The sequence below is a fragment of the Salmo salar genome, chromosome 20 (assembly GCF_965601325.2).
Source record: "Salmo salar chromosome 20, fSalSal1, whole genome shotgun sequence".
Taxonomy (NCBI): Eukaryota; Metazoa; Chordata; class Actinopteri; order Salmoniformes; family Salmonidae; genus Salmo; species Salmo salar.
In genome coordinates, this window is record NC_138310.1 from 18,684,000 (window position 1) to 18,709,320 (window position 25,321).

Consider the following 25,321-nt stretch of genomic DNA (forward strand, 5'->3'; position numbering starts at 1 on the left):
CTACTCGACTGAGGGACCTTAAAGATAATTGTACTGTATGTGTGGGGTACAGAGATGGAGTAGTCATTCAGAAATCATGTCAACCACTATTATTTGTAAAAATGTCTAAAAACAAAATTACACTTTGACATTATGGGATATTGTGTGTAGATTAGTGACACAAAATCTAAATGTAATTTTAAATTCAGGCTGTATCACAACAAAATTTGTAAAAATGCAAGGGCATTGAATACTTTCTGAAGGCACTGTAGGTCTGTATAAGCTACCTAGGGAGTAGAGGTCATCAACTTTTTGGACCCGGACTGGAACGGACCCGAGGACGATCAGACCCAGACCCGATTGTACCCAGATTTTTTGGGTACAATCGAACGGACCCAAGAACAATCAGACCCAAACCCGAATGGACCCGAGGACAATCGCACCTAGACCCGAACCCAAATGGACCCAAGGACAACCGAAACCTAGACCCAACCCGTAACCTAAAAGGTCCGATAGGACCAGACTGACAAATAAAATATGTTTATCAGCCAAGTTGCTCTTCGGGTTAACAAATAGGTCTTCATATGTTGGCTAGGCCGTCTATAAGTCAATACGGTTACCTTATTAGCGTCAAATGTATATTCTATAGGCTATGCAGAGCTGTGGTCAGGTTCACTCATGTCTATCAGCGCTGGTTACATAGACCCGAGACCCGTTGTCATTCAAACAGGATCCGACCCCGACCAGATAGACAAGTTTGAATTTTGGACCCGTACCCGCTCAGGTCCCAATGTCAGGTATCAGGTTCGGTTTCGGGAGGACCTGTGAAGACCTATACTAGGGAGTCTATGTAGGACTAGTAGGTTTATAGTACCCTTTTTACCCAAAACCATGCTGTGAATTTATTTGATCACGGAGACAAGATCTAACCTTCTACTGCGTAAAATCCCGCAATGGGGGTTTGATTGAGTCGGGGCCACGGTACAAGAAGAACTCAAAGAACACAGTGACTGTAGGTTTTACAAATAGCCAGGAGATGGTGCTGCTACTCTTTTACATTCCACTCCATCTGTCCTGTCCTGTCTCTCCTGGTCCTGTGTTGTTGCGAGCTAGCCCTACTGCTGCCAGATGGCGCTATATAACAGTGCCGTCTGGCGGCAGTAGGGCTAGTTGCGAGCACCAGTGAGACAACGCTGAAACTTGGGCATACATTTGATATGTGCCACTCATTTATCAAATGAATGCTAAAATGACATAGAAAAAGTGCAGCTGTTACGTGTAATTCATATCCCTGTGCGCCATGCGTAAATGCTAATTGTCAGATTTGTCGCAATAAAGGTTGTAAAAAGTTGTATGGAATATTAGAAAGTTATTAAACTAGAATGTCATACGTCTGAAATTACTCTAAAGATAAGATTCGATAAGAAATATTATGTCCAAGTTCATGTCAAGTGTGTGTGCAAATTGCCACTCCCATGTGTGGAGAAGAGAAGATTGGTGGATGATAATTTACCCCTGCCCTGATGCGCAGAGTTGAGGACTAGTGTGCGGACAGCGCCTTATTGTTGCGCATATTACAGCAACAACATATACGATTTGGGTCTGTGGCAATGGAACCCTAATATCTCGTGCCGATGTCCTAATTTATGGATTGAGTAATACTGTAACCGATCTTGTCATTCCGACACCAAAAGTTGTGCTGAGGGATTCTTTATCTGCTATCAAGCACCTAGGAGGAAAATGTGGAGATTTACGAATTTATTAGCTTGCCTACTGGTGGTGTGTAAAGATGTCACTGCGCAGAGTAAGGTAAGTTATGGGCATGACTTGGTTATAGACTAATAACACCTATATAATGCTGCAATGGCGCAAGTAAGTAAGGAGCTCCCCCATATTTAATGGATATCTAATTCCTTGTGATAAAATATTAATACGAATTTGTCAACCCTGTCTTGCAGCTCTGCTACAGTACATTTATGAATGTTAACTTATTATCTGAATATCAATGTTTTATGCACTCTTTAAAAAACATTATCTCACTTTAAAGTCAACGTATTTCAACGAAATGATTGCACAATTTGCGCAAATTAGCCTAGTTAATTCGTTCACGTGCTCGAAGGAGCGATCGACGCTTCTCTTGTGACATGAGGTTGTTGAAAGCGGGAAGCAGTTTGCATAACAAACGGTAAACATTATGCTATTCCAATAATCCATTTGATTTCCAAATTAAAATGCCCATTCCCCAATATCAACTGTTACCCTGTATGACCAGGTGTCCTGTCAGATCAGTCAATTTGCCTGACCATAGACACTGACTCAATCTCTTCACTCATGTGTCGATATAAATAATAGATGTATGTCATTATTGAACATGACATCAGCCTTCTTGGCTTGTAAGTATAGACTTTGAATCCCCTTATTGCACATCAGACTAAGTAACCATTACATTAGGTTTCCCCAGTGAAAGGTCAAATAGGGGGTGCTTATGTGTGTCCTGTTTCACACATGTGCATGTGTGTAACCTGTACAAGTGTGGTGTGAAATGGAAATGTATTTTTTTGTATATCCCACTCCCCCGAGACACCCTCAGAGACTGGGGTAACGGCCAGGGATGATCTATTATTTAGGCAACCCTGAAGCAATTGAGTTTCTTGCTCAAGGGCAGAGCGACAGATTTTTCACCTAGTCGGCTCAGGGATTCAAACTAGCAACCTTTCGGTTACTGGCCCAATGCTCTAACACCCGCAAACTCGACTCTGGACCTCGAAGCCAATTTCACTGCATTTATTTCATTGTTCCATTCTAATCAGGGAGTGATTTAGACCTGGAACACCAGGTGGGTGCAATTACTTATTAGGTAGAACAGAAAACCAGCAGGCTCCGGATCTCGTAGGGTAAGAGTTGAATACCCCTGCTCTAACCACTAGGCTTCCTGGCGCCTTTTATGTGTACGGCCTGATGCCAGATGAAATGTGGGAAGAGATGGCAGCCAGTGGGGTAACAGTAATATCTGCCCTGCCTTGTTTGCACAGCTGCTGGACTTCAGTAACCCCTCTCTCATAGACCTGCATTCCCCTGAGGAGAGTCTAATCCCAGCTCCCCACTGTAGGAAAAAAATGGGCACAAGACAAGACGCACACAAGCACATGAAGGTTGTCTAGCAGATTTTTTTCTTTGTGCATGAGAGGAAGTGTGGTACATTTAGAACAATGAGCACAGGTGTCATGTGTTCACATCATGGTATTTGTGTCCTCTCAAGAACAGTGGAGTGTAAAATTTCTCATAACAATGATAATCCCTTATTATTACAATGATCATCAAATGTATTGAGGGCAACAACTTACACAACTGATAACTCAGGATTCAAGTGGACTGTACAATAGCCAAGGCCTTCTGTCAAAGGATTAAAACAAATGGATGAGCGCTGCCCACCACTCATATGCATGTGAATATCTCATGGCTCAAAGTGGAGAGACTGACTTCATCCCTACTTGTTTTTGTAAGAAGTGTTGACATGCTGAATGCACAAAGGTGTCTGTTTAAACTACTGCCCCACAGCTCGGACACCCATGCATACCCCACAAGACATGCCACCAGAGGTCTCTTCACGTTCCCCAAGTCCAGAACAGACTATGGGAGGAGCACAGTACTACATAGAACCATGGCTACATGGAACTCTATTCCACATCAGGTAACTGATGGAAGCAGTAGAATCAGATTTAAAAAAACAGATAAAAATACACCTTATGGAACAGCGGGGACTGTGAAGAGCACACACACACACACACACAAACACACACACACACACATACACATGATAAGACACGCACTCTACACACACGTACACATGGATGTGGAATTGTAGATATGTGGTAGTAGAGTAGTGGCCTGAAGGCACACACTTTAACGTGTTGTGAAAAGTGTTATGAAATGTAATGTCTTGTAATATTTTCAATTGTATATAACAGCCTTAATGTTGCTGGACCCCAGGAAGAGTAGTTGCTGCCTTGGCAGGAACTAATGGGGATCCTTAATAAATAGAAATAAATACAAATACAAAAGCACAGTATAGGATCACTAACAAACTTGTGATTGATTTTAGCATGGCTATGGTTCTCTCTGTTCTCTGTGAGACATCTCATGTGCCTGTCTTGTGTGCTGCCTGGATGCTTTCTGTCCCCCTCTGTCCCATTGGACATGGCCCACTGGTGGCACTGAGATGATTGTGAGACAAAGCCAGCTCAGAGGAGGACACAGAGGGAGTGGTGGCGTGGGAACAGGCATGTGCACCTGCCCCTTGTTTTGGTTGTAAACAAACCCAGGAATCCCGCCGAGAGGTCCTTGAGAGGGCAGAGAGAGAGACGGACACCGAGACATAGGGAGGAGACCCATAGAATGCCCCTCTGTCAGAGTAATTAACTAACGAGACTTGGTGTGTCACTGGGACTTAATGAGTTAATGAGACTTGTCAGTCAGTCTGTCTGTCTGGGGGACTCAGTGGCCCCTGGCCCCAGTGCGGCTGGGAGAGGGCTCTGATTCTGAACAGCAGGAAATGAAGGAGACAGTGACACAGACCACAACAGCTAACAAAAGCAATCTCCCTTTCCCTCTGAGCGATGTAATGTAGGAGAAAAGTAATACAAAGAGAGCTGAAATTACAAGCCCTATTTGTCTGAGCCCTTCGTCTAAGGATGCTCCATACAGAACATGGCTGCCAGAGGACCACATGGCTAAAGGGAAGTATGTTTCACCCATTCTCTGCACCACCTGCCCTCCACCTGTTTTCCCAGTCTCCTTGGCTGTGTTTACACAGGCAGTCCAATTATGATCTTTTGACCAATCAGATTAGCTTTGAAAAAGATCTGATATGAATAGACCTGATGTGATTGGTCAAAAGACCAATCAGTGGGGGAGAAGAAATCCTAATTGGGCTGCCTTTGTAAACACAGCCTATGTGTCTTACTGCTATGATGTGAGTTTGTGCCCAATGAGGAGCCAGCTTGGTCTTCCTGTTAGATCCACACAGGAAAGATATCCCCACTGGGCACACACTTGTTGAATCAATATTTTTTCCATGTAATTTCAAGGAAATTATGTTGAACCAACATGGAATAGATGTTGAATTGACGCCTGTGCCCAGTGGGTCTCCTTCAGCTGGCACTTTCTCACAAGCAGCATCTATCACATCCATGGTCCTTCACTGTGTTTTATGGTGGGGGAAAAAAACATCCAAGTAAAGGTTTGATACAATTGTACAATCATGTGGAATATTAGACACTGATCTATCTATCAGTTCCATCAATCTATCCAGTGGGCCCTGTCACACATCTGCCTCCCAAAACAACAGCATCTGGGGAGAAAAGCAATGGCAACAAGCTAATTCCATTCATGACTGTGGTCCCCAGACATGCGCTGATAATTAAGAGAGAACTGTTTACAGATAAATCATCCGATACTGTTCCACAGATTAGCGGATTCTCTCTCTCTTCCATCACCTTTTTTATCCACCCCTCTTTCTCTCTGCCTCACTCTTCTCTCGTTAGGCTCAATCAGTAGTAGCCACTGAGGTTAACCAGAATGTTCTGAGTGTGCTCGGTCGGACACATTATGGCTGCATTTACACAGCCAATTATTGGCAAAAGATCTGATCTGATTGGTCAAAAGACCAATTAGTGGCAAAAGATCAGAAATGGGCTGCCTGTGTAAACGCAGCAAGCCTTAGATGGAATGTGTATGTGTACCCCCAAAAGCAGCAAGTGCTCAGTAAGCTTGTGTCCAGCTAATTAACGTCCCAGTGCTAATGCCAGTTTCTGTTCAGGTTAGGGACTGCAATCTCATGGTTCATCTCCAGGCTGAAGGCTTAAGTTTCCTTTTGCAGTCCCGGTTCAGATTTACAGTGGCAGTAAGTCTGTTTATCATAAGCAATACTAATTAGATTAGGAATCAGGTGGACTTTCTGGACAAGAATTTGGACTCCAGATTTGTCCATAATGTTTAGACTGGAGAGCAAGGTGATACGTCGGGGAATTTAAATGAATAGTTCAGATATCTTCATAGGTCAAAAGTGATCTTAAATTCAAACTGAGTCAATATTCCACCATCTGTTGTGTAAACCCCGGCTGATGGATTAGGGCCATCGAATTCCAGTTTAGTAGACGATGATTCTGAGATGAACTTTCTTCATTAGCATTTGTCTATCCTGAAATATCATTGCTTTGATTTAGTCATCAGATAAACCCTTTCCAGACGTGAACACTGTGTGGATTCGTTCTGATCACTCTAGTAGTCATACTCAGTATTTCTTTTCTACCAGTTTCCCTCAGAAACAGTTTCCTGAGTTGAGTGTCTTTGAAGTGGACAACACCTGGAACAGGGTCTGTTCTTTAGCTGTTTATATTAAGAAACGTTTGTGGAAAGTATCCTACATGAATGATCTTGTTTGTGAAAGCTACAGTGTCATTGTTAAGTCCATATGAGGTAGGCCTAGTAACAGCATGCAGATGGCCTGAACAATTATACAAAACCTACGGTCTGAAACGGACATCCTTGTTTATACGGACCGAGGTAATGTTACAGTAACACTTAAGGCCATCATATAATAACATTGGTTTTCTGTGTTTAAAGATAAGCCTAAAAAGTGCCTGGAATGTGCCAGCCATTGTGTGCAATGTATCTTGTTTTTAGCAGTTGTGGACACAATTGGGATTTCACTTAGTCGCTGTAAGAGTGGCCACGGCCTTCAGTGAGTGAGTGATCTAATCATGTACTGTGGTCTGTGGAGTGTGTGAATGTGAAGCTATGCAGTCGGGTCCCTTCCGCCTATTGTGCAGACCAAAGTTTGTGTTTGAGTCCTATTCTTTTGACCTGAAACTTGACTGCTCTCAGAGGTCAAAGCCTACGGCGCCAAGCTCAAAGCATGCATTAAGCTCTTAAAACGGTCTTAATTACGAACGCTCTGATGTCTGTTCTCATACTGGAAGTTCACTTGGCATGGGATGCTAAATGAACAGAGCAAGGACAATAACGGTTCTCACAGCCAATATCCTTTCTTTAGAATTAGGACAGCTGACGTCCAACTTGCTCCGGTCTGTGTGTAAAGTAAAGAGGGTTGATAGGGAAGAGGCTGCAAATGAATGGTGTGTACTAACACTTCCCTGTTGATCAATACACTAATGCACACTATCCCAAATACAGGTGGCGAGGCAACCAAACCCAATCAAGCTTGCAGGAATTCCATTAGGTTTGCCATGCTTAGTTGGTACCAGAAGCAACTTAAGCTGATGTTGCTAAGGAGCAGGCTGGGTTTAGATCGCCTGGGTCTGTGATGGAACAATAAGGCGCAGCAGGGCTGTGGGCACAACCCCTCCAAGGGAACTTTAATCTGCTAATCCACTCTGTTTTCATGTGGTTGTAGCATTTGTCAACCCACTGCCTTTTTCACTTGACATGGGTCAGGAATGGCCGGCCACTATGCACACAGGGGTCCTGCCCCATAATCAAAGACCCCTCTGAGTGTAAGTCTACAGTAATGGAGGGTACTGCCCCCCACCGCTGTCACAGGCTGCATTCCTCCACTAATGAGCCCACCCCCTCCCTCCTCTCCACTCCTCTCTCTCCCCTCACCAGCCTGCAGGGTCTGGCCTCCATAAAAATCCTCACTCCCAGAGACCACTCAGTCACTGGATATTTGTGCACAGTTGTGTGGATGATCTCCTTGGGTTTACTCTTTACTCACATTGGCAAGAAGTCTTGCTCTCCATAGATATTTGCCCCGATCTACAGTTTACGTGCCCAGTGTGGATTTGGTGAAGGACAGGACTGACGATTCTTCCAGAAATACCCTGATTGAGTGCATAGTTGAGATGTTTATCCTGTCTTGATACAATGTGGCAAAGTAAGGGCTCAGACAGACAGAGACACATTTAATTTCAAAGAGATAGAGACAGAGATTATTTAATGAAGAATCTCGTGCTGCATTCTTGTGCTGCTGTAGGGGAGACTGGAGTAAGTCGAGCCAAAGGGGTAAGATGAGTCACCCTTTCTTCTAGGAAACCATACACATAATTTATAATTTGACCAAATATTTAGGAAGTGGTCATCATTTCATAGAGTCTGTGAAGGAAGAAACCACATGGAAAAAGTGGTAAGCAAGTTAGGTCCAAAACACAGATTTTCACCAAGTCAAATTAATTTAGTGTGTTAGATGTTTCATGATGCTTGTATTTTAACCAAAGTAGATACTTTTAAGATTGTTCTATACGTCAGTTGGGGTCTCTATGAGCTTCAATATGAGGTCCTAAACCTAGCCTGAAAGTGCATCCTTGTAGCTGTGTGAGCTAATAGTCAAAATGTTTGCCTTGGGGTAAGTTGAGCCAGTAGTTGAGCCAATGGCAAGTTGAGCAAATATACGTGTTTTCTTCTCAGGCTCAATGCAAGGCATTATCGCTGGGATATGAGGTAACATGACCTGGCCTATGTTAAAAGTTGTAACACTGTGCTCTGAGAGTCAGGAAGCAAGTACAGGGAATGAGTGTTTTAATAAAATAAACAGACCATAATACAAAACAAGAACAGCACACAGACATGAAACTGAAACAGAAACAATAACACCTGGGGAAGGAACCAAAGGGAGTGACTATATAGGGAAGGTAATCAGGGAAGTGATGGAGTCCAGGTGAGTCTGAAGACGTGCAGGTGTGCGTAATAATGGTGACAGGGGTGCGCCATAACGAGCAGCCTGGTGACCTAGAGGCCGGAGAAGGAGCACACATGACAAAGTGTTTAAAAAAAGTACAGTGTTTTTTAGTTGTTAAAATATGCTTACAATTATTAAAATAAAAAAAGCAATTATGCTTGTGTTGAATTGTGTTTGGGAAATAAAGATAGACATGGCTTTCAAAAGTTAGTGGTAATATTTCATTTAGTACAGAAATTTGTAGGCGTCTTAATTTACCCCATACCATGGGTAAGTGGTGCCAAGAGACCACTTTATTTGGACAAGCAATGTTTTCAAAACTGTAATGTTTTCATGAATTCTGATTATTTTCAGGGATACACACCATCCTGAAATATATTTGAAGTTTTGGAATGGCCTAGTCGAAGTCCAGTCCTAATCCCATTTGAGATGTTGTGACAGGACTTGAAACGAGCAGTTCATGCTTGAAAACCCACAAATGTTACTGAGTTAAAGCAGTTCTGCATGCAAGAGTTGGCCAAAATTCCTCCACAGCGATGTGAGACTGATCAACAACTAGAGGAAGCATTTGGTTGTAGTCATTGCAGCTAAAGATGGCACAACCAGTTATTGAGTGTAAGGGGGCAATTACTTTTACACACAGGGGAATTGGGTGTTAACTTGGTTAATTAAATAAATAAAATAAGTATAAATTGTTTTATTTGTAAACTCAGGTTCCCTTTTATCTAATATTAGGTTTTGGTTAAAGATCTGATAACATTAATTATTTAAAAGAAATGCAAAAATAGAGAAAATCAGAAGGGGCGCAAGTACTTTTTCACGGCACTGTATGTAGATATCTTTGTCAGAAAGAACGCTATATTTCCGTTGACGGAGTGATGCTGAATGTAAAAAATGGCTCAACTTACCCCACTCTCCCCTAAGTGGTACCACATGTGGGCCTGCCTCGGGGTTTATAGAGATCCCTAAATCTCATTGGAGGAAGATGACAGGTTAACCCTGGACAGAGGGTCTGAGAGGGAGCTGGGCCCCAGAAGGTACTGGAAGATGAGCTTAGCATCAGTAGAGTGTAGCGACCCCTGGCCTCTACATCAAATCAAAGTTTATTTGTCACATGCTTGGTAAACAACAGTTGTAGACTAACAGTGAAATGCTGACTTACACAACAATGCAGAGAGAGAAAAAAAGAGATAGAATAGAAAAATAATAACACAATAAATAAATACACAATGAGTAATGATAAGTTGGGTAAAAACACTGAGTGTACAAAACACCTGCTCTTTCCATGACATAGAATGACCAGGTGAATCCAGGTGAAAGCTATGATCCCTTATTGATGTGACTTCTTAAATCCACTTCAATCAGTGTAGATGAAGGGGAAGAGACAGGTTAAAGAAGGATTTTGAAGCCTTGAGACATTTGAGTCATGGATTGTGTATGTGTGTCATTCAGAGGGTGAATGGGCAAGACAAAATATTTGTGTCTTTGAACGGGGTATGGTAGTAGGTGCCAAGTGCACCAGTTTGAGTGTGTCAAGAACTGCAACGCTGCTGGGTTTTTCACGCTCAACAGTTTCCTGTGTGTGTCAAGAACGGTTCACCACCCAAAGACATCCAGCTAACTTGACACAGCTGTGGGAAGCATTGGAGTCAACATGGGCCAGCCTCCCTGGGGAACGCTTTTGACACCTTGTAGAGTCCATGCCCTGACGAATTGAGGCTGTGTTGATGGCAAACACGACTGTGTTGGTGTGTGTGGACAATGATCATTCCTTAGTGATGTGGACAACGAGGAACTTGAAGCTCTCTATCTGCTCCACTATAGCCCCGATTATGTGGATGAGGGCGTGCTCGGGCCTTCCATTTCCTGTGGTCCACGATCAGCTCCTTTGACTTGCTGACGTTCAGGGAGAGGTTGTTGTCCTGGCACCACACTACCAAGTCTCTGACCTCCTCCCTGTAGACTGTCTCATCATCGTCGGTGATCAGGCCTACCGCCGTCACATCGTCGGTAAACTTAATGATGGTGTTGCAGTTGTGCGCGGCCACTCAGTCATGAGTGAACAGGGAGTACAGGAGGGGACTAAGCACTCACCCCTGAGGGGAACCCATGTTGAGGGTCAGCGTGGCGGATGTGTTGTTGCCTACCCTCACCACCTGGAGGCTGCCTGTCAGGAAGTCCAGGATCCAGTTGCAGAGGGAGGTGTTTAATCCCAGGGTCTTTAGTTTAGTGATGAGCTTGGAGGGCACTATGGTGTTGAACGCTGAGCTGTAGTCAATGCACACTATTCTCATGTAGGTGTTGCTTTTGTCCAGGTGGGAAAGGGCAGTGTGGAGTGCAATAGAGATTGTGCCATCTGTGGATTTCTTGGGGCGGTATATGATTTGGAGTGGGTCCAGGGTGTCTGGGATGATGGTGTTGATGTGAGCCATGACCAGCCTTTCAAAGCATTTCATGGGTACAGATGTGAGTGCTACAGGGCGATAATCATTTACACAGGTTATCTTGGCATTCTTGGGCACAGAAACTATGGTGATCTGCTTGAAACATGTAGGTATTACAGACTGGGGCAGGGAGAGGTTGAAAATGTCAGTGAAGACACTTGCCAGCTGGTCAGAGCATGCGCTGAGTAAGTGTCCTGGTAATTCGTCTGGCCCTGCGGCCTTGTGAATGTTAATCTGTTTAAGGTCTTACTCACATCGGCTACGGAGATCGTGAACAGCTGGTGCTCTTATGCATGATTCAGTGTTGCTAGCCTCAAGGCAAGCATAGAAGGTATTTCAATTGTCTGGTAGGCTTACATCACTGGACAGCTTGCGGTTGGGTTTCCCTTTGTAATCTGTAATAGTTTGCAAGCCCTGCCACATCCAACAAGCGTCAGATCCTGTGGAGTAAGATTTGATCTTGGTCCAATATTTACGCTTTGCCTGTTTGAAGGTTTCTTCGGAGGGCACAGCGGGATTTCTTATAAGCGTCGGGATTAGTGTCCCGCTCCTTGAAAATCGGCAGCTCGAGCCTTTAGCTCAGTGCAGATGTTGTCTGTAATCCATGGCTTCTGGCTGGGGTATGTACATACGGTCACTGTGGGGACGACATTATCGATGCACTTATTGATGAAGATGGTGACTGATGTGGTAAACTTCTCAATGCCATCGGCTGAATCCCGGAACATATTCCAGTCTGTGCTAGCGAAACAGTCCTGTAGCTTAGCATCCGCTTCATCGGAACACATAGGTATTGAGCGCATCACTGGTACTTCCTATTGAAATTCTTTGCTTGTAAGCAGGAATCAGGAGGATAGAGTTATGGTCAGATTTGCCAAATGGAGGTTGAGAGCTTTGTATGCGTCTATGTGTGTGAAGTAAAGGTGATCTAGAGTTTTTTTGCCTCTAGTTGCACAGGTGACATGCTCGTAGAAATTACCGTAATTTCCGGACTATTAAGCGCACCTGAATATAAGCCGCACCCACTGAATTTAAAAAATATATATATTTTGAACATAAATAAGACGCACATGTCTATAAGCCGCAGGTGCCTACCGGTACATTGAAACAAATGAACTTTACACAGGCTTTAACGAAACACGGCTTGTAACAAAAATAAATAGGCTTTAACGAAACACGGCTTGTAACAAAAAATAAAAAATTAGCAGTAAGCTTTAGTTGTCTTTTTGCACTGAGTCAATTCCTCACGCTGCTGTTTCCAACGTCTTATCATCGACTCATTAAGACCAAGCTCCCGTGCAGCAGCTCTATTTCCTTTTCCAACAGCCAGATCAATCGCCTTCAACTTGAAAGCTGCATCATATGCATTTCTCCGTGTCTTTGCCATGATGAGGGTGACAAAATGACTACCGTAATCAGAATGATGGGAAGTTTGAGAGCGCTCGATTTAATCTAAACCGTAAACAAAAAAGTTGTTTGACCTTAACCCGTTCGGCAATTTCATTGGTCTAATGAAAGCTTCATGCCGCCAAAAAACTGAGCACGTCACAGAATGTGTTTTTTTGGAGAAAAGAAAATTGAAAGCGGGAAAAATCCATATATTAGCCGCGTCATTGTTTAAGCCGCGGGGTTCAAAGCGTGGGAAAAAAGTTGCGGCTTATAGTCCGGAATTTACGGTAGGTCAAATGGATTTCAGTTTTCCTGCATTAAAGTCACCGGCCACTGCGACTGGAAGACCCATGAGGTGGTGCACAATTGGCCCAGCTTCGTTTGGGTTAGGGAAGGGTTTGGACGGCTGGGATGTCCTTGTCCCATTACGCTCTAGTGACTCCTTGTGGTGGCCCGGCAATGCATGCACGCTGACTTCGGTCACCAATTGGTGCGGCTGGCTTCCGGATTAAGTTAGCAGTGTGTCAAGAAGTGGTGCGGCTTGGCAGGGTCATGTTTCGGAGGACGCATGGTTCTCGTCTTTTTCCTCTCCCGAGTCCGTATGGGAGTTGCAGCGATGGGACAAGACTGTAACTACCAATTGTATATCATGAAATGAGATAGGAAAAAGGGGTAAAAAGTACAAAAATTATAATAAATTAATTAAATAAAGTCACCGGCCACTGGGAGCACCACCTCTAGGTGAGCATTTTCTTGTTTACTTATGGCACTATACAGCTCGTTGAGTGTGGTCTTAGTGCCAGCATCGGTTTGTGGGAGTAAATAGACAGCTACAAAAAATATAGATGAAAACTCTCTTGGTAAATAGTATGGTCTACAGATTATCATGATGTATTCTAACTCAGGCGAGCAGAACCTCGTGACTTCCTTAATATTAGAGATTGCACACCAGCTGTTGTTAACAAAGAGACACACACCCTTCCCCTAGGCTTCCCTGACACCACCATTTTGTCCTGCTGATGTATAGAAAAACCAGCTAGATTTACATTTACCATGTCCTTTTTCAGCCATGACTCAGAGAAACATAGGATATTACAGTTCTTCAGATCACATTGATAGAATAGTCTCGAACGGAGCTCATCAAGTTTATTCTCCAGTGATTTCACGTTTGCCAATAGAACGGAGGGTACAGGCGGTTTATCCACTCTTCAACGTAGTCGCATAAGGTGTCCCACACGCCGGCCTCTATAGCACCGTCTCCCCCTGGTCCACGATAATCAATGTCTTTCGACCCGTCCAAATCGAGGTTAATGATAGCTGTTCTGATGTCCAAAAGCTCTTTTCGACCATAGGAAACGATGGTGGAAACATTATGTAAAAAAAAAAGTTACCATCATCGCAAAAATAAATACACAAAATAGCACAATTGGTCAGATGCCCGTGAAACGTCCGCTATTCCCTCCAGCACCATTCTCGTATGATGCGCTGGGGGAGATGGCCAGACATGGGGAGATGAACAGAGCAGTGCCCGTCACAGACAACAGACAGAGAGACAGGCACTTGAGAGCTACTGTGACACCTTAAGCTCTCTGTGGAATGAAGGTTTGGCACTCATTGACCTCTTATCAACAACAACTGAACATTCAATAAGATATGCAATAAATCTATGGTATATCAAATGTCTGACTGGGCCTAGAATGAAACCTAGAAACACATCACTTTAATGATTATAATATTATGTCTATAATATTTTTTTTGTATTGTTTATGCAATACAGAGAGAGTTTATATTAATTATATTTATTGCATTTCATTGGTCTCAATTGCTTTCATGTGCTCCAAAGGAGATGAAGCATGTGGTAAATGTCCCAGGATCACTTTCCTTTCCTTGCTTTTGTTTCTCTCCTAAGAAAATGTATTTATTATTCATAGTATGTCCACCAGGGAGGGAGTCATTCAGAACATTGGAACAACTCTCCATAGACTCCTGTGAGAAAACCCAAGCTCAGCATATATATTTATGAATCATAATGTCACAGTTAAATCCTGACCATTGATCACTTTGGGTCAGATAGAGTTGCTTTCACAGAATGTCTCTGTTTGAATGCTGCTCTGCCTTCAGACTGGCCCTCTCACATTCAACCCCACATTGTGACATCACTCCAGGCTGTGATTGCCTCCTGTAGCTGAGAGACAGGAACCTTGTCCAGTTCACGCATGTCAGGAATACTTTAGTCAACCACTCCTACACCAGTCTAATTAAAACTAGTGTTTATGAAATCGATGAAATCGGTCCATTTCATCCCTTCTCTTCAACTCTTTCATCCCTTCTCTTCATCTCTGTCTCTCTTGTCAGATCTTTGGGGAGACAGAGCCGGTGCGGATGACATCGGAGGGCTCAGACTGTCGATGTAAGTGCATCATGAGGCCACTGAGCAAGGATGCGTGCCAGCATCTGAGGAGCGGAAAAGCACGGGTGGAGGACTTCTACACGGTGGAGACCGTCAGCTCTGGATCGGACTGCAAGTGTTCCTGCACAGCCCCTCCCTCCTCCCTCAACCCCTGCGAGAATGAGTGGAAGATGGAGAAGCTGAAGAAACAGGCCCCAGAGCTTCTCAAGGTGACGGGAGGTGCAGCAGTAACAGACACTAACTGTAACTTGGTGGCAAAATAACCTTAGAACTGTAAATGTTAGTAGTAAAATCAGGTAATTGACTGTGTAAAAACAGTGACAGAGACCCTGATTACGTGTGTTTGGTTTGATCCTGAAGAGACAGTATACGTAACCATGGGAGAAGTAGAAACAGGATGTCCCTGTAATTGTTCAAATGAAAGCTTCAAGGTTGTTACACAGACCCTTCACTATGACATCACTGGATTGTCTGTCTGATATCCATCTGCTAATAACATCTCAGCACCTCTGAGGACCTTCATATCTGAAGCACACATTCCTTTTTCACTGGCAGTGAGAGGAGAGGAGGCACGCTATGTAGCATATGAACAGAACAACCAGAACCAGATGTGTGATCTGACTGGATTTAGGCCTTCTGCACTCTTTTAAGGTCCTCACTACTGAATAGTGTCTGTCCCAGGTGCATAGGAGTAAAAAAAAAAAAGAATACTGGAAGAGATGAAGACCTGCACACTGTCCAAAACTGAGGCTTGAATGAAAAATAGACATGTTTATTAGAACATCACTGTGCCCCCCAAAAAAATGATTGTGCAATAAATTGTATAAAGGAAAGGTGAAAACAAAACACAAACGTTTCGGCCCCGGGCCATCCTCAATGGATTTAGACTTAGCCATAGATTAAGCCTGGTTGTTGTTTCGTGTTAATACTCTCCTCTGTGCTGTGGGTGTACAGCTCCATTCCATGGTGGACCTACTGGAGGGGACGCTGTACAGTCTGGACCTCATGAAGGTTCACTCCTACATCAATAAGGTGGTCTCCCAGATGAACACACTAGAGGAGGTAAGCACAAAAAAACAACGTCCTGGTATAGTGGAACAAGTGCCACAATAACTAGGACATAAAGCAAAAACCAGGGTACACTAGGTTTGCATGCCTTTCTACATACTGTGTTTGAGTGTATTTGGGATCTTTCCAAGGGTTCTAAGCTGTTAAAGCTGTCTAAGGTCCTTTATGGAGACAGAGCTGATTAAATGGTTTGTGATTGGATACTAGTAATCCCCCTCCTAAACTGCATGGCTACAGTAATGTTTTTAATAATCTATTTACAAAAGGGTTCCTTTTTGGTTAGAGTTATTTGCACATTTGTACAATGGACTGGTCTGATTCTTAGAACACGTCTGTTTCTCCAGACAATCAAGACCAACCTGACTCGGGACAATGAGTTTGTAAGGGACAGCATGATCACTCTGACTAACCAGTTTAAGAGGTATGAGAACTACTCAAACATCATGATGAGCATCAAGAAGGAGATCTCCAGCCTGGGGCTGCAGCTACTGCAGAAAGACCAAACAGAGACCAAAGCTCAGGTAAGTGTGTCTCAAGCAAACACACACACACACACACACACACACACACACACACACACACACACACACACACACACACACACACACACACACACACACACACACACACACACACACACACACACACACACACACACACACACACAAAGCTTGCTCACAAATTACACATCAAACACACACAAATGTTCACATGCCCACAGACGCACCGTAAATCACAGGCTTGAATGTTAATGTTTACAGGACACCAATGATGAGAAAACCAAAGAGACCGTTAAAAAACCTAACAAAAAGCCCCCTGCATCCAAGCCCCCTCCCAAGCCGCCCAAGGAAAAGGTTGTAAAACCCAAGAAAGAGAGCACCAAACCTGGGAAGCCCATCAAGCCTGACCCCACAGCCAAGGCCAAGGTGGCAGGGCACCAGCCGGGGGTAGTGAGGGGCATCACATACTACAAAGCAGCCAAGGTGGATGGGGACGGGCATGTCACAGGCGGTAAAGGTGAGAGAAAAGGGGCCGATACAGGGGGAGAGTTTGACCACCCAGCCCAGTGTGTATGGAGCCCCCCTTAAGACAACATTAGAATGTGACTTCAGCTGAGTTAGCAGCGCTCAGCCAGCCTGTAGGAGATCATTTACATGCTGTTCTAATGTGCTCAGACCCTATTGTGACTGTTATAAACTAAACCAATTCAAATGTAAGTTATACTCTTTTTTTGGGGGGGGGGGGGGGTTCTTCATTACGTAATGCAGAATCTGCATTGCACCAGACTGATCTGGAGACCCATTGAGCGGCGTACAATTGGCCCAGCGTAGTTAGGGGAGGGTTTGGGGAGGGTTTGGCCGGGGTAGGCCGTCATTATAAAATAAGAATTTGTTCTTAACTGACATGCCTAGCTAAATAAAATAAAAATAATACAAAAATATTTCAGATTCCCAACGGAGACAGATATTGTTAATTCTATTTCTGTATAGAGCAAGCCATTTTGGATTTGAATGAAAGATGATGTTCTTGCACAAGTGTGATAAAAGAGTGTAAATCTTCCTGCTACATGTATACTCTTGGCAGCTCTGCCAGAGGAAATGAAACAGTGAATCCTTCATCTTGTAGATCACCAGATCCTCAGTACAAGACTTATCCTGCTGTTGTTTTTTTAACAAAGCAGGGCTTGGGCCATTGGAGGATCAAATTGCTTGTGTGCATTCAGCGAGCAGGAAATCCATTTTTTATATTGACATAATACATCGACCTAATGGAATGCTGTTTCAATAACATTGCCACATCCATGACATGCCCCAGCTTCACACCTAGCATACAATGTGTGGGAGAACCTCATCACTGTGCAGATGAAGCTGACAAAACATTTCCTGACTCCTTCAAATCCTCTTTAAGTTTACAAAAAGAAAGAAGGACCAAGGCACTCTTCATATAATTCATAAAAATGCCTTTATTTGTATAGCATGTTCAATGGAACAAAGATTTTAAAACTCCGAAGCATTTCGGCTGCATGGCCTTCATCAGGGAATACATAGATATGATGATACAATGTCTTCTTTTAAACAAAGCATTTTCCAATCAACCCTGATTGAAGAGGGAGTGGTTACAGAATAGTTAATACTCAATACCAAGCAAACCAGGAACATTCCCAGAACGTTAGCTAAGATTCCCATTAATCTCTAGTTAGAGTTTTATCTAAAATCAGTATGATAACATCCCAAAAACTTTTTTTAATGTAATAAATATCTTTGGTTTGTTCTCCTAACATTCACAAAAATGTTGTGCACAACACCACAGAATATTCCCCAAAAGCTCTCATTAGTTTTCCAGGTAATGGAATAACACAATGTACAAGTAACGTTTTCCCAGCAAACCAAAATTGGTTATGTGTCACGGTCGTCGTAGTAAATGGACCAAGTGCTCGTCTTAACTTTATTTGTGAACACTTAAATAAACAAAACAAGAAATGAGGGAACTAACAGTCTTGCAGGCTAAATACAGCAGTGCTAAGAACAACCTCCCACAATACCCATAACAAACATACTCCTAAATATAGGACCTTCAAGCAGAGGCAACGATAACCAGCTGCCTCCAATTGAAGGCCCCAATCCCAATTACCTAAACATAGATCTAAATACCCTAGAACAGACATAGAACTATACAACATAGAACTAAACCAAAAACCCCGGAATACATAAATCAAACGCCCCTCTACATAAACACACACTCAAAACCATATAAAACAAATACCCCCTGCCACGTCCTGACCAAACTATAATAACAAATAACCCCTTTACTGTTAAGGACGTGACATTCTGTGAAAGTTCCCAGAACGTTGGTTAGGTTGCGGCTAGCCTCTGCCAAGTCCCCAAAAACTGGATGTTCTGGTTTTCAGGGGAAATGGAAAGAGAGACTTCCGCTTTTGGACATTAACAAGGCAACACTCCATCTTAAAACCTTTTACTGCAGTGGGTTAAATCAGGGTCACACAGTGTTTCTTGGTAGTCTTAAATAAATCTGTTTTGAAACAAAAGTATACACCTCACACACATGGTTGCCAAAATACAAAATATGCTCAGTTGTGATGACATTCATACAATGTTTAAGTTAGGTTGCACAGGACATTCCCTTAATTTTACAAGAATATTCTTGTGATATTCACAAAGGTTGCACAGAACATTCCCACAATGTTGCATAATGTTCCACAATTTCCAAATAAGTCTGTTTTTATGACATTTATAGTATATTTGTTTCAGGTTTAACATAATATTCCATTGATGTTCACACAATATACAGTACCAGTCAAAAGTTTGGACATACCCACTCATTCAATGTTTTTTCTTTATTGTAGAATAATAGTGAAGACATTCAGAGAATGTCAAGAGTGTGCAAAGCTGTCAAGGCAAAGGGTGGCTACTTTGAAGAATCCCAAATATAAAATATATTTTGATTTGTTTAACACTTTTTTGGTTACTACATGATTCCATATGTGGTGATGTCTTCTATTATTCTAAAATGTAGAAAATAGTAAAAATAATAAAGAAAAACCCAGGACTGAGTAGGTGTGTCCAGACTTTTGACTAGTACTCTACAGTTGACCTTGTCTTACAGGTCTTCAGAACATTTCTAGAACATGTTATATTTAAGTTTTACCTAATATTACCACTACATTCTCAGCATGCAAATGTGTAGCTCCTTAAAGCAGATTGGAATACATCCCAGTATGTTTCTCTTCAGATTTAAGGGCAATTTGCATTTGAGGACTGTATTGTAGACCTACTACAGTGTGTAGGCCACACAGCATTTTAATTTAGAGCACATTGGAACAGCCTTTAATCATACAGTACAAACACAACTATATCTTTACACTTTATACATTGACAATATGCACATGTGGCGTTTGAACCAGCAATGTTTGGTTCCCAAGTCAGGTTTTTTTTATCTTCTGCCACACCAGGGAAGCTCTCTTACGCCTTCTTTTTTCAGTGTGGCAGTATGGTCAATCAGGAATTCCATTCTTCCTTTTTAGCCTTCTTACACATAACTAACCCAGGGATATACCCGATAATTGAGTTATTCACCATCACGTCACCCATCCTCTTTATATACGGCATACTGCTGGGCCCATATTTACAAGGTATCCAAAACTATGAGTGCTAATCTAGGATCAGTTTTGCTTTTCAGATCATGAAAAATAAGAGAGGGGGGAGCATGTCAAGCGACTCAAAGTAGATATTATATTGGGTGTGTTTTTTAAAAAGTTGAACAGTCCATTTTTACACAATGTTTTATTTTTACAGTTAGTCTAAATTCTGCATTTCTGGCTAGATTCAAAAATCTGGATGAAATAAATACATCCTCTCTTTTAGTAGAGTGTATCTGAGCCTCAATTTCACAGTTTTCTTCAAAAGAAACATGGTTAAAGAACATGTGGGATTGAACCTGCAAATCTCAAATCAGCAACCAGATCATTAACCCTCTGTGCCACCAGGAGATAACTGTGGCTTTGCAGGGTTTTTCCACTCTAATATGGTCAATCAGGAAACAGAACAAAATGTTTGAGTTATTAAAATATTCCCATCCTCTTCATATGCTGTGTACTTGTAACACTGTAATGCGGTTTCAGTCTTGGAGGAGTGTTTTCTGACCGATTCTGCATTTGGTTAATGATGTTTGTCCTCCATGAGACACTGTAGACACGGAAGCCTACTTCACTTACTCAAAATCCCCAGGATGAATCTAAGATAACTCAAGAAATCTGTCATTCATTTAAAAAAATTGCAGATTATGTTTTAGTTGCGCAATTATACATCTACAGTGCATTCGGAAAGTACTCAGACCCCTTCACTTTTTCAACATTTTGTTACGTTACAGCCTTATTCTAAAATTGATTAAATCATTTTTCCCCCTCATCAATCTACACACAATACCCCATAATGACTATGCGAAAACAGGTTTTTAGAAATTTTGGCAAATGAATTAAAAATAAAAAACAGAAATACCTTATTTACATAAGTATTCAGACCCTATGCTATGAGACTCGAAATTGAGCTCAGGTGCATCCTGTTTCCATTGATTATCTTGAGATGTTGCTTCAACTTGATTGGAGTCCACCTGTGGTAAATTCAATTGATTGGACAAGATTTGGAAGGGAATACACCTGTCTATGTAAGGTCCCAGAGTTGACAGTGCATGTCAGAATAAAAACCAAGTCACGAGGTCGAAGGGATTTTCCGAAGAGCTCTGAGACATTATCGTGCCGAGGCACAGATCTGGCGAAGGGTACCAACAAAAATTCTGCAGCATTGAAGGGCCCCAAGAACACAGTGGCCTCAATCATTCTTAAATGGAAGAAGTTTGGAACCACCAAGACTCTTCCTTGAGCTGGCTGCCTGGCCAAACTGAGGAATCGGGGGAGAAGGGCCTTGGCCAGGGAAGTGACCAAGAACCCAATGGTAACTCTGACAGATCTCCAGAGTTCCTCTGTGGAGATCGGAGAACTTTCCAGAAGGACAACTATCTCTGCAGAACTCCAACAATCAGGCCTTTAGGGTAGAGTGGCCAGGCGGAAGCCACTCCTCAATAAAATGACAGCCCGCTTAGAGTTTGCCAAAAGGCACCTAAGGGACTCTCAGTACCATATTAGGTCAAACTTAAATATAACATGTTCTTGAAATATTCTGAGGACCTCCAAGACAAGGTCAAATGTATATTGTGTGAACATCAATGGAATATTATGTTAAACCTAAAACAAATATGCTATGAACGTCATAAAAACATACTTATTTGGAAATTGTGGAACACTGTACAACATTGTGGGAATGTTCTGTGCAACCTATGTGAATATCACAAGACTATTCTTGCAACATCCCAAACAACATGCATAACTTAATTAAATATTCTGTGAACCTTGGAAGAGCTTAGACCAGATGTTCTGTCAACATTCTGACAACATTATAGGAATGTCTTGTGCAACCTAAAGTAAACATTGTATGAATGTCATCACACTTTTGTGTTTTGGGAACCTATCTCTTGTAATGTACCCACACTATTCCCACAACCTAATTCAATGTTCTGGGAACCTATAAAGAACTCAGAAAGGCTTTTTTTGTTAACATTCTTGCAACATCAAAGGTTTTGTGCAACCAGATAGAAACATAATCTGAATGTCAGCCTAACTGGACAGTTTAAGTGTTTTCGGGAATCTCTTGTTATATGCCCACAATGTTCCTACATCCTAAAGAAACATTCTGGGAACATTTAAAGAACAGATTAAATGTGTTCTAGGAACGTTCTAGTCACATCAGGCGAATGTTTTATACAAACATTTTATAATCATCAGCACGACTGGACATTTGTTTTGTGTCATGAGAACATTTGCTACAACCTAACTAATGTTCTAGGAACCAGTTTTGGTTTGCTGGGTAACTCTAGTTGAATGGATAGGTATGCTAGGTTTGCTCAAGGTTCAGATGCACATATGCTGTTAGATCATGTGTTCTGCCATGCCTAGCCGTTTAGCCATACTTTGGTGAGTCCAGCCACCTTTATCAATCCAGTGAAGCAAATCAGCTTACTTTCCATAATCTCACAAAGAACAGGAGGGCCTTTTTTTCAAAGGTGAATTGCATCTATTAGATAAAAGACGATGTGGCTTTTCTTTCACCACAACAATACCTGTGATTTTGACTCTAGAGACCCACAGCACATTCTCTTATCTATGCCTGCCTCCTGATTCCTAAGGCTTTCCCTGACTCTCTATCTTGCTGTTAAGCCTTTAACAGATACATGTGGTCAGGTAGTGTGCACGGCTGGCACTATGAGGTTCAGAGTGCGAGTGTTGTGCAGATGCGCTGCTTATGTAGCAGGGAGAGGCGTTTTATCTCACATGTGTCTAGCAGCACAGGAAGTGAGAGTAGGCTAGGCTAGAACAGGATAGGACAGGATAGGATTAACTTTAATGTTCCAATGGGAAAATTGTCTTAGACTCACAGTACTGCTGTATACAAAATAAACACTGTACATTACACACTCAACATAATACATACATTGCACTTTACTCTTAGCATGATACACTTCTCATATAGCCACATACATAATACTTTGCATATTCCCTTATTCTGTTAGTGGCGTACTAACACACTTTACTTATTGCTGTTTAGGTATTTGATGGACATGGGAATGAAGGAGTGCTTATACCTGTTCAGCTTACACATGAGGACCCTATACCGTCTACTTGAGGGGAGGAGCGGATATTCAGAGTATAGAACATGGGAGGGATCTGAAATACTTTTCTCCACTTGTCTGTTAACGGTCTGTTCAGAAATAGTGTTGTCTCACACCCATGACCTTCATGGCAGTTTGTATCAGGCGGGAAATTTGGGATTTCAGTTAGACTGATACATTTCCAGTAATATGAGTAACAGAGGCGAGCAGACTCAGCCTGGCCCTCTCCTCCTGGTACTGTCCTCTGTTCTGATATTCTCTCTCCATGGCCAAGGATAAGAAAATGTCATGTGAGGGCTGTGGAATTCTGAATCCAAACAGACAGAGGCAGAGGCAGCGGGACCGACTTGGTTACAGAGGAGGGGACAGAGAAAGTGAGAGGAAGCTGGCATGCTCTGTGTGCTGCATAACTAATGCATTCCCCTTTGATGTGGCCCCGGGAAATCTCTGGTACTGTACAGTGTCTGTCTCTCTGACAGAGGTCTCAAAAGCAGCTCATACAGGGCCTGTGGCTCTGAGGTTCTATTTGACTAATTTAGCCAGTTAATTCTAATGAAAACACGTGAAGACAAGGCCCCTCCAGAGTTTCATTTTGACTATCTAAATTCCATGGCCTGCTTTCCAATACTTCATCCCTTTATCCTCAGACAACACTGCCAAGACTCAAACCGTCCAACACGTCAAAGAGACACACTCGGAGGACGGAGGCGCTGAAATCATCTTGGAAACCATAAAGGGAACCACAGCTGAGTCGACAACTACCACAGAAACTGCTGTCACTACCACGACAACAATGGCAGCAACAACAACAACAGCCAGTACCACAATGCCATCTACTACCACTACCACCACCACCACCACCAGTGCAGCAGGAGTAGAGAGGCTAGACAGACCAGCTCCCACCATCATGCTCTTCCTGGACAACTCAGACAACAACAGCCGGCCAATCCTACACAGAGCAGGTAGCCCGACCTACACAATACCCTACTGTACACTACACTACACCCTATAATCAACTGAATGTGCTCATTTACAGCAATACTGACAGTCAATGTTATGACTCTGTTCAGTTCAGTAACAGATAAGCATGTAACGTTTAGCTGCCAGAATATGTGTGACTGTGAAATTGGATGATTGGAAACTCATGCAGGCCATTATTTATCCAGTTTTTCTGGTAGTTTTTGTGTTGACTATTTTGAGCTGTACTTGGCAGGGAAGATCCTAGACTGTGAGGGGACCCTGGCATCTATCGAGCTTCCAGAGAAGCAGCACAGCTATGGGCGGAATGAGGGAGCCTGGATGAAGGATCCCCTGGCAAAGGACTCCAAGATCTACGTCACTAACTATTACTATGGCAACAACCTGGTGGAGTTCCGAAACCTGGACAACTTCAAGCAAGGTGGGCATGGCATAGAGAGATACATATTATAGACCAGGGTTCCCCAACTAGCAGCCTGGGTATTTATTTGAATTGTTGGACATAAGACTGTAAAAACACTAGCAAATCGCTCCAAGTGATTTTAATTTTGGAAATCTGTTCCAAAGTATTCTCATGCAAAATAGAGAGATACAGTTGAAGTCAGAAGTTTACATACACCTTAGCCAAACACATTTAAACTCAGTTTTTCACAATTCCTGACATTTAATCCTAGTAAAAATTCTCTGTCTTAGGTCAGTTAGGATCACCACTTTATTTTAAGAATGTGAAATGTCAGAATAATAGTACAGAGAATGATTTATTTCAGCTTTTATTTCTTTCATCACATTCCCAGTGGGTCAGATGTTTACATACACTCAATTAGTATTTGGTAGCATTGCCTTTAAATTGTTTAACTTGGGTCAAGTGTTTTGGGTAGCCTTCCACAAGCTTCCCAAAATAAGTTGGGTGAAATTTAGCCCATTCCTCCTGACAGAGCTCGTGTAACTGAGTCAGGTTTGTAGGCCTCCTTGCTTACACACACATTTTCTATAGGATTGAGGTCAGGGCTTTGTGATGGCCACTCAAATACCTTGACTTTGTTGTCCTTAAGCCATTTTGCCACAACTTTGGAAGTATGCTTGGGGTCATTGTCCATTTGGAAGACCCATTTGCGACTA

The 25,321-nt window shown here is 42.5% G+C and overlaps 1 protein-coding gene across 1 annotated transcript in view; it reads left to right on the forward strand.

The window, feature by feature from the left end:
* Positions 1–1,478: 1,478 nt before the first annotated feature.
* The window catches only part of LOC106579985 (olfactomedin-like protein 2A), a 28,800-nt gene continuing 4,957 nt past the window's right edge, over positions 1,479–25,321 (forward strand). The window contains exons 1-7 of the mRNA XM_014160475.3: positions 1,479–1,788; positions 14,863–15,126; positions 15,872–15,979; positions 16,330–16,506; positions 16,747–17,002; positions 23,872–24,186; positions 24,438–24,623. Of these exons, the coding sequence (XP_014015950.1) occupies positions 1,720–1,788; positions 14,863–15,126; positions 15,872–15,979; positions 16,330–16,506; positions 16,747–17,002; positions 23,872–24,186; positions 24,438–24,623 (1,375 nt within the window). The 5' untranslated portion in view covers positions 1,479–1,719. The remainder of the gene's footprint in view (positions 1,789–14,862; positions 15,127–15,871; positions 15,980–16,329; positions 16,507–16,746; positions 17,003–23,871; positions 24,187–24,437; positions 24,624–25,321) is intronic.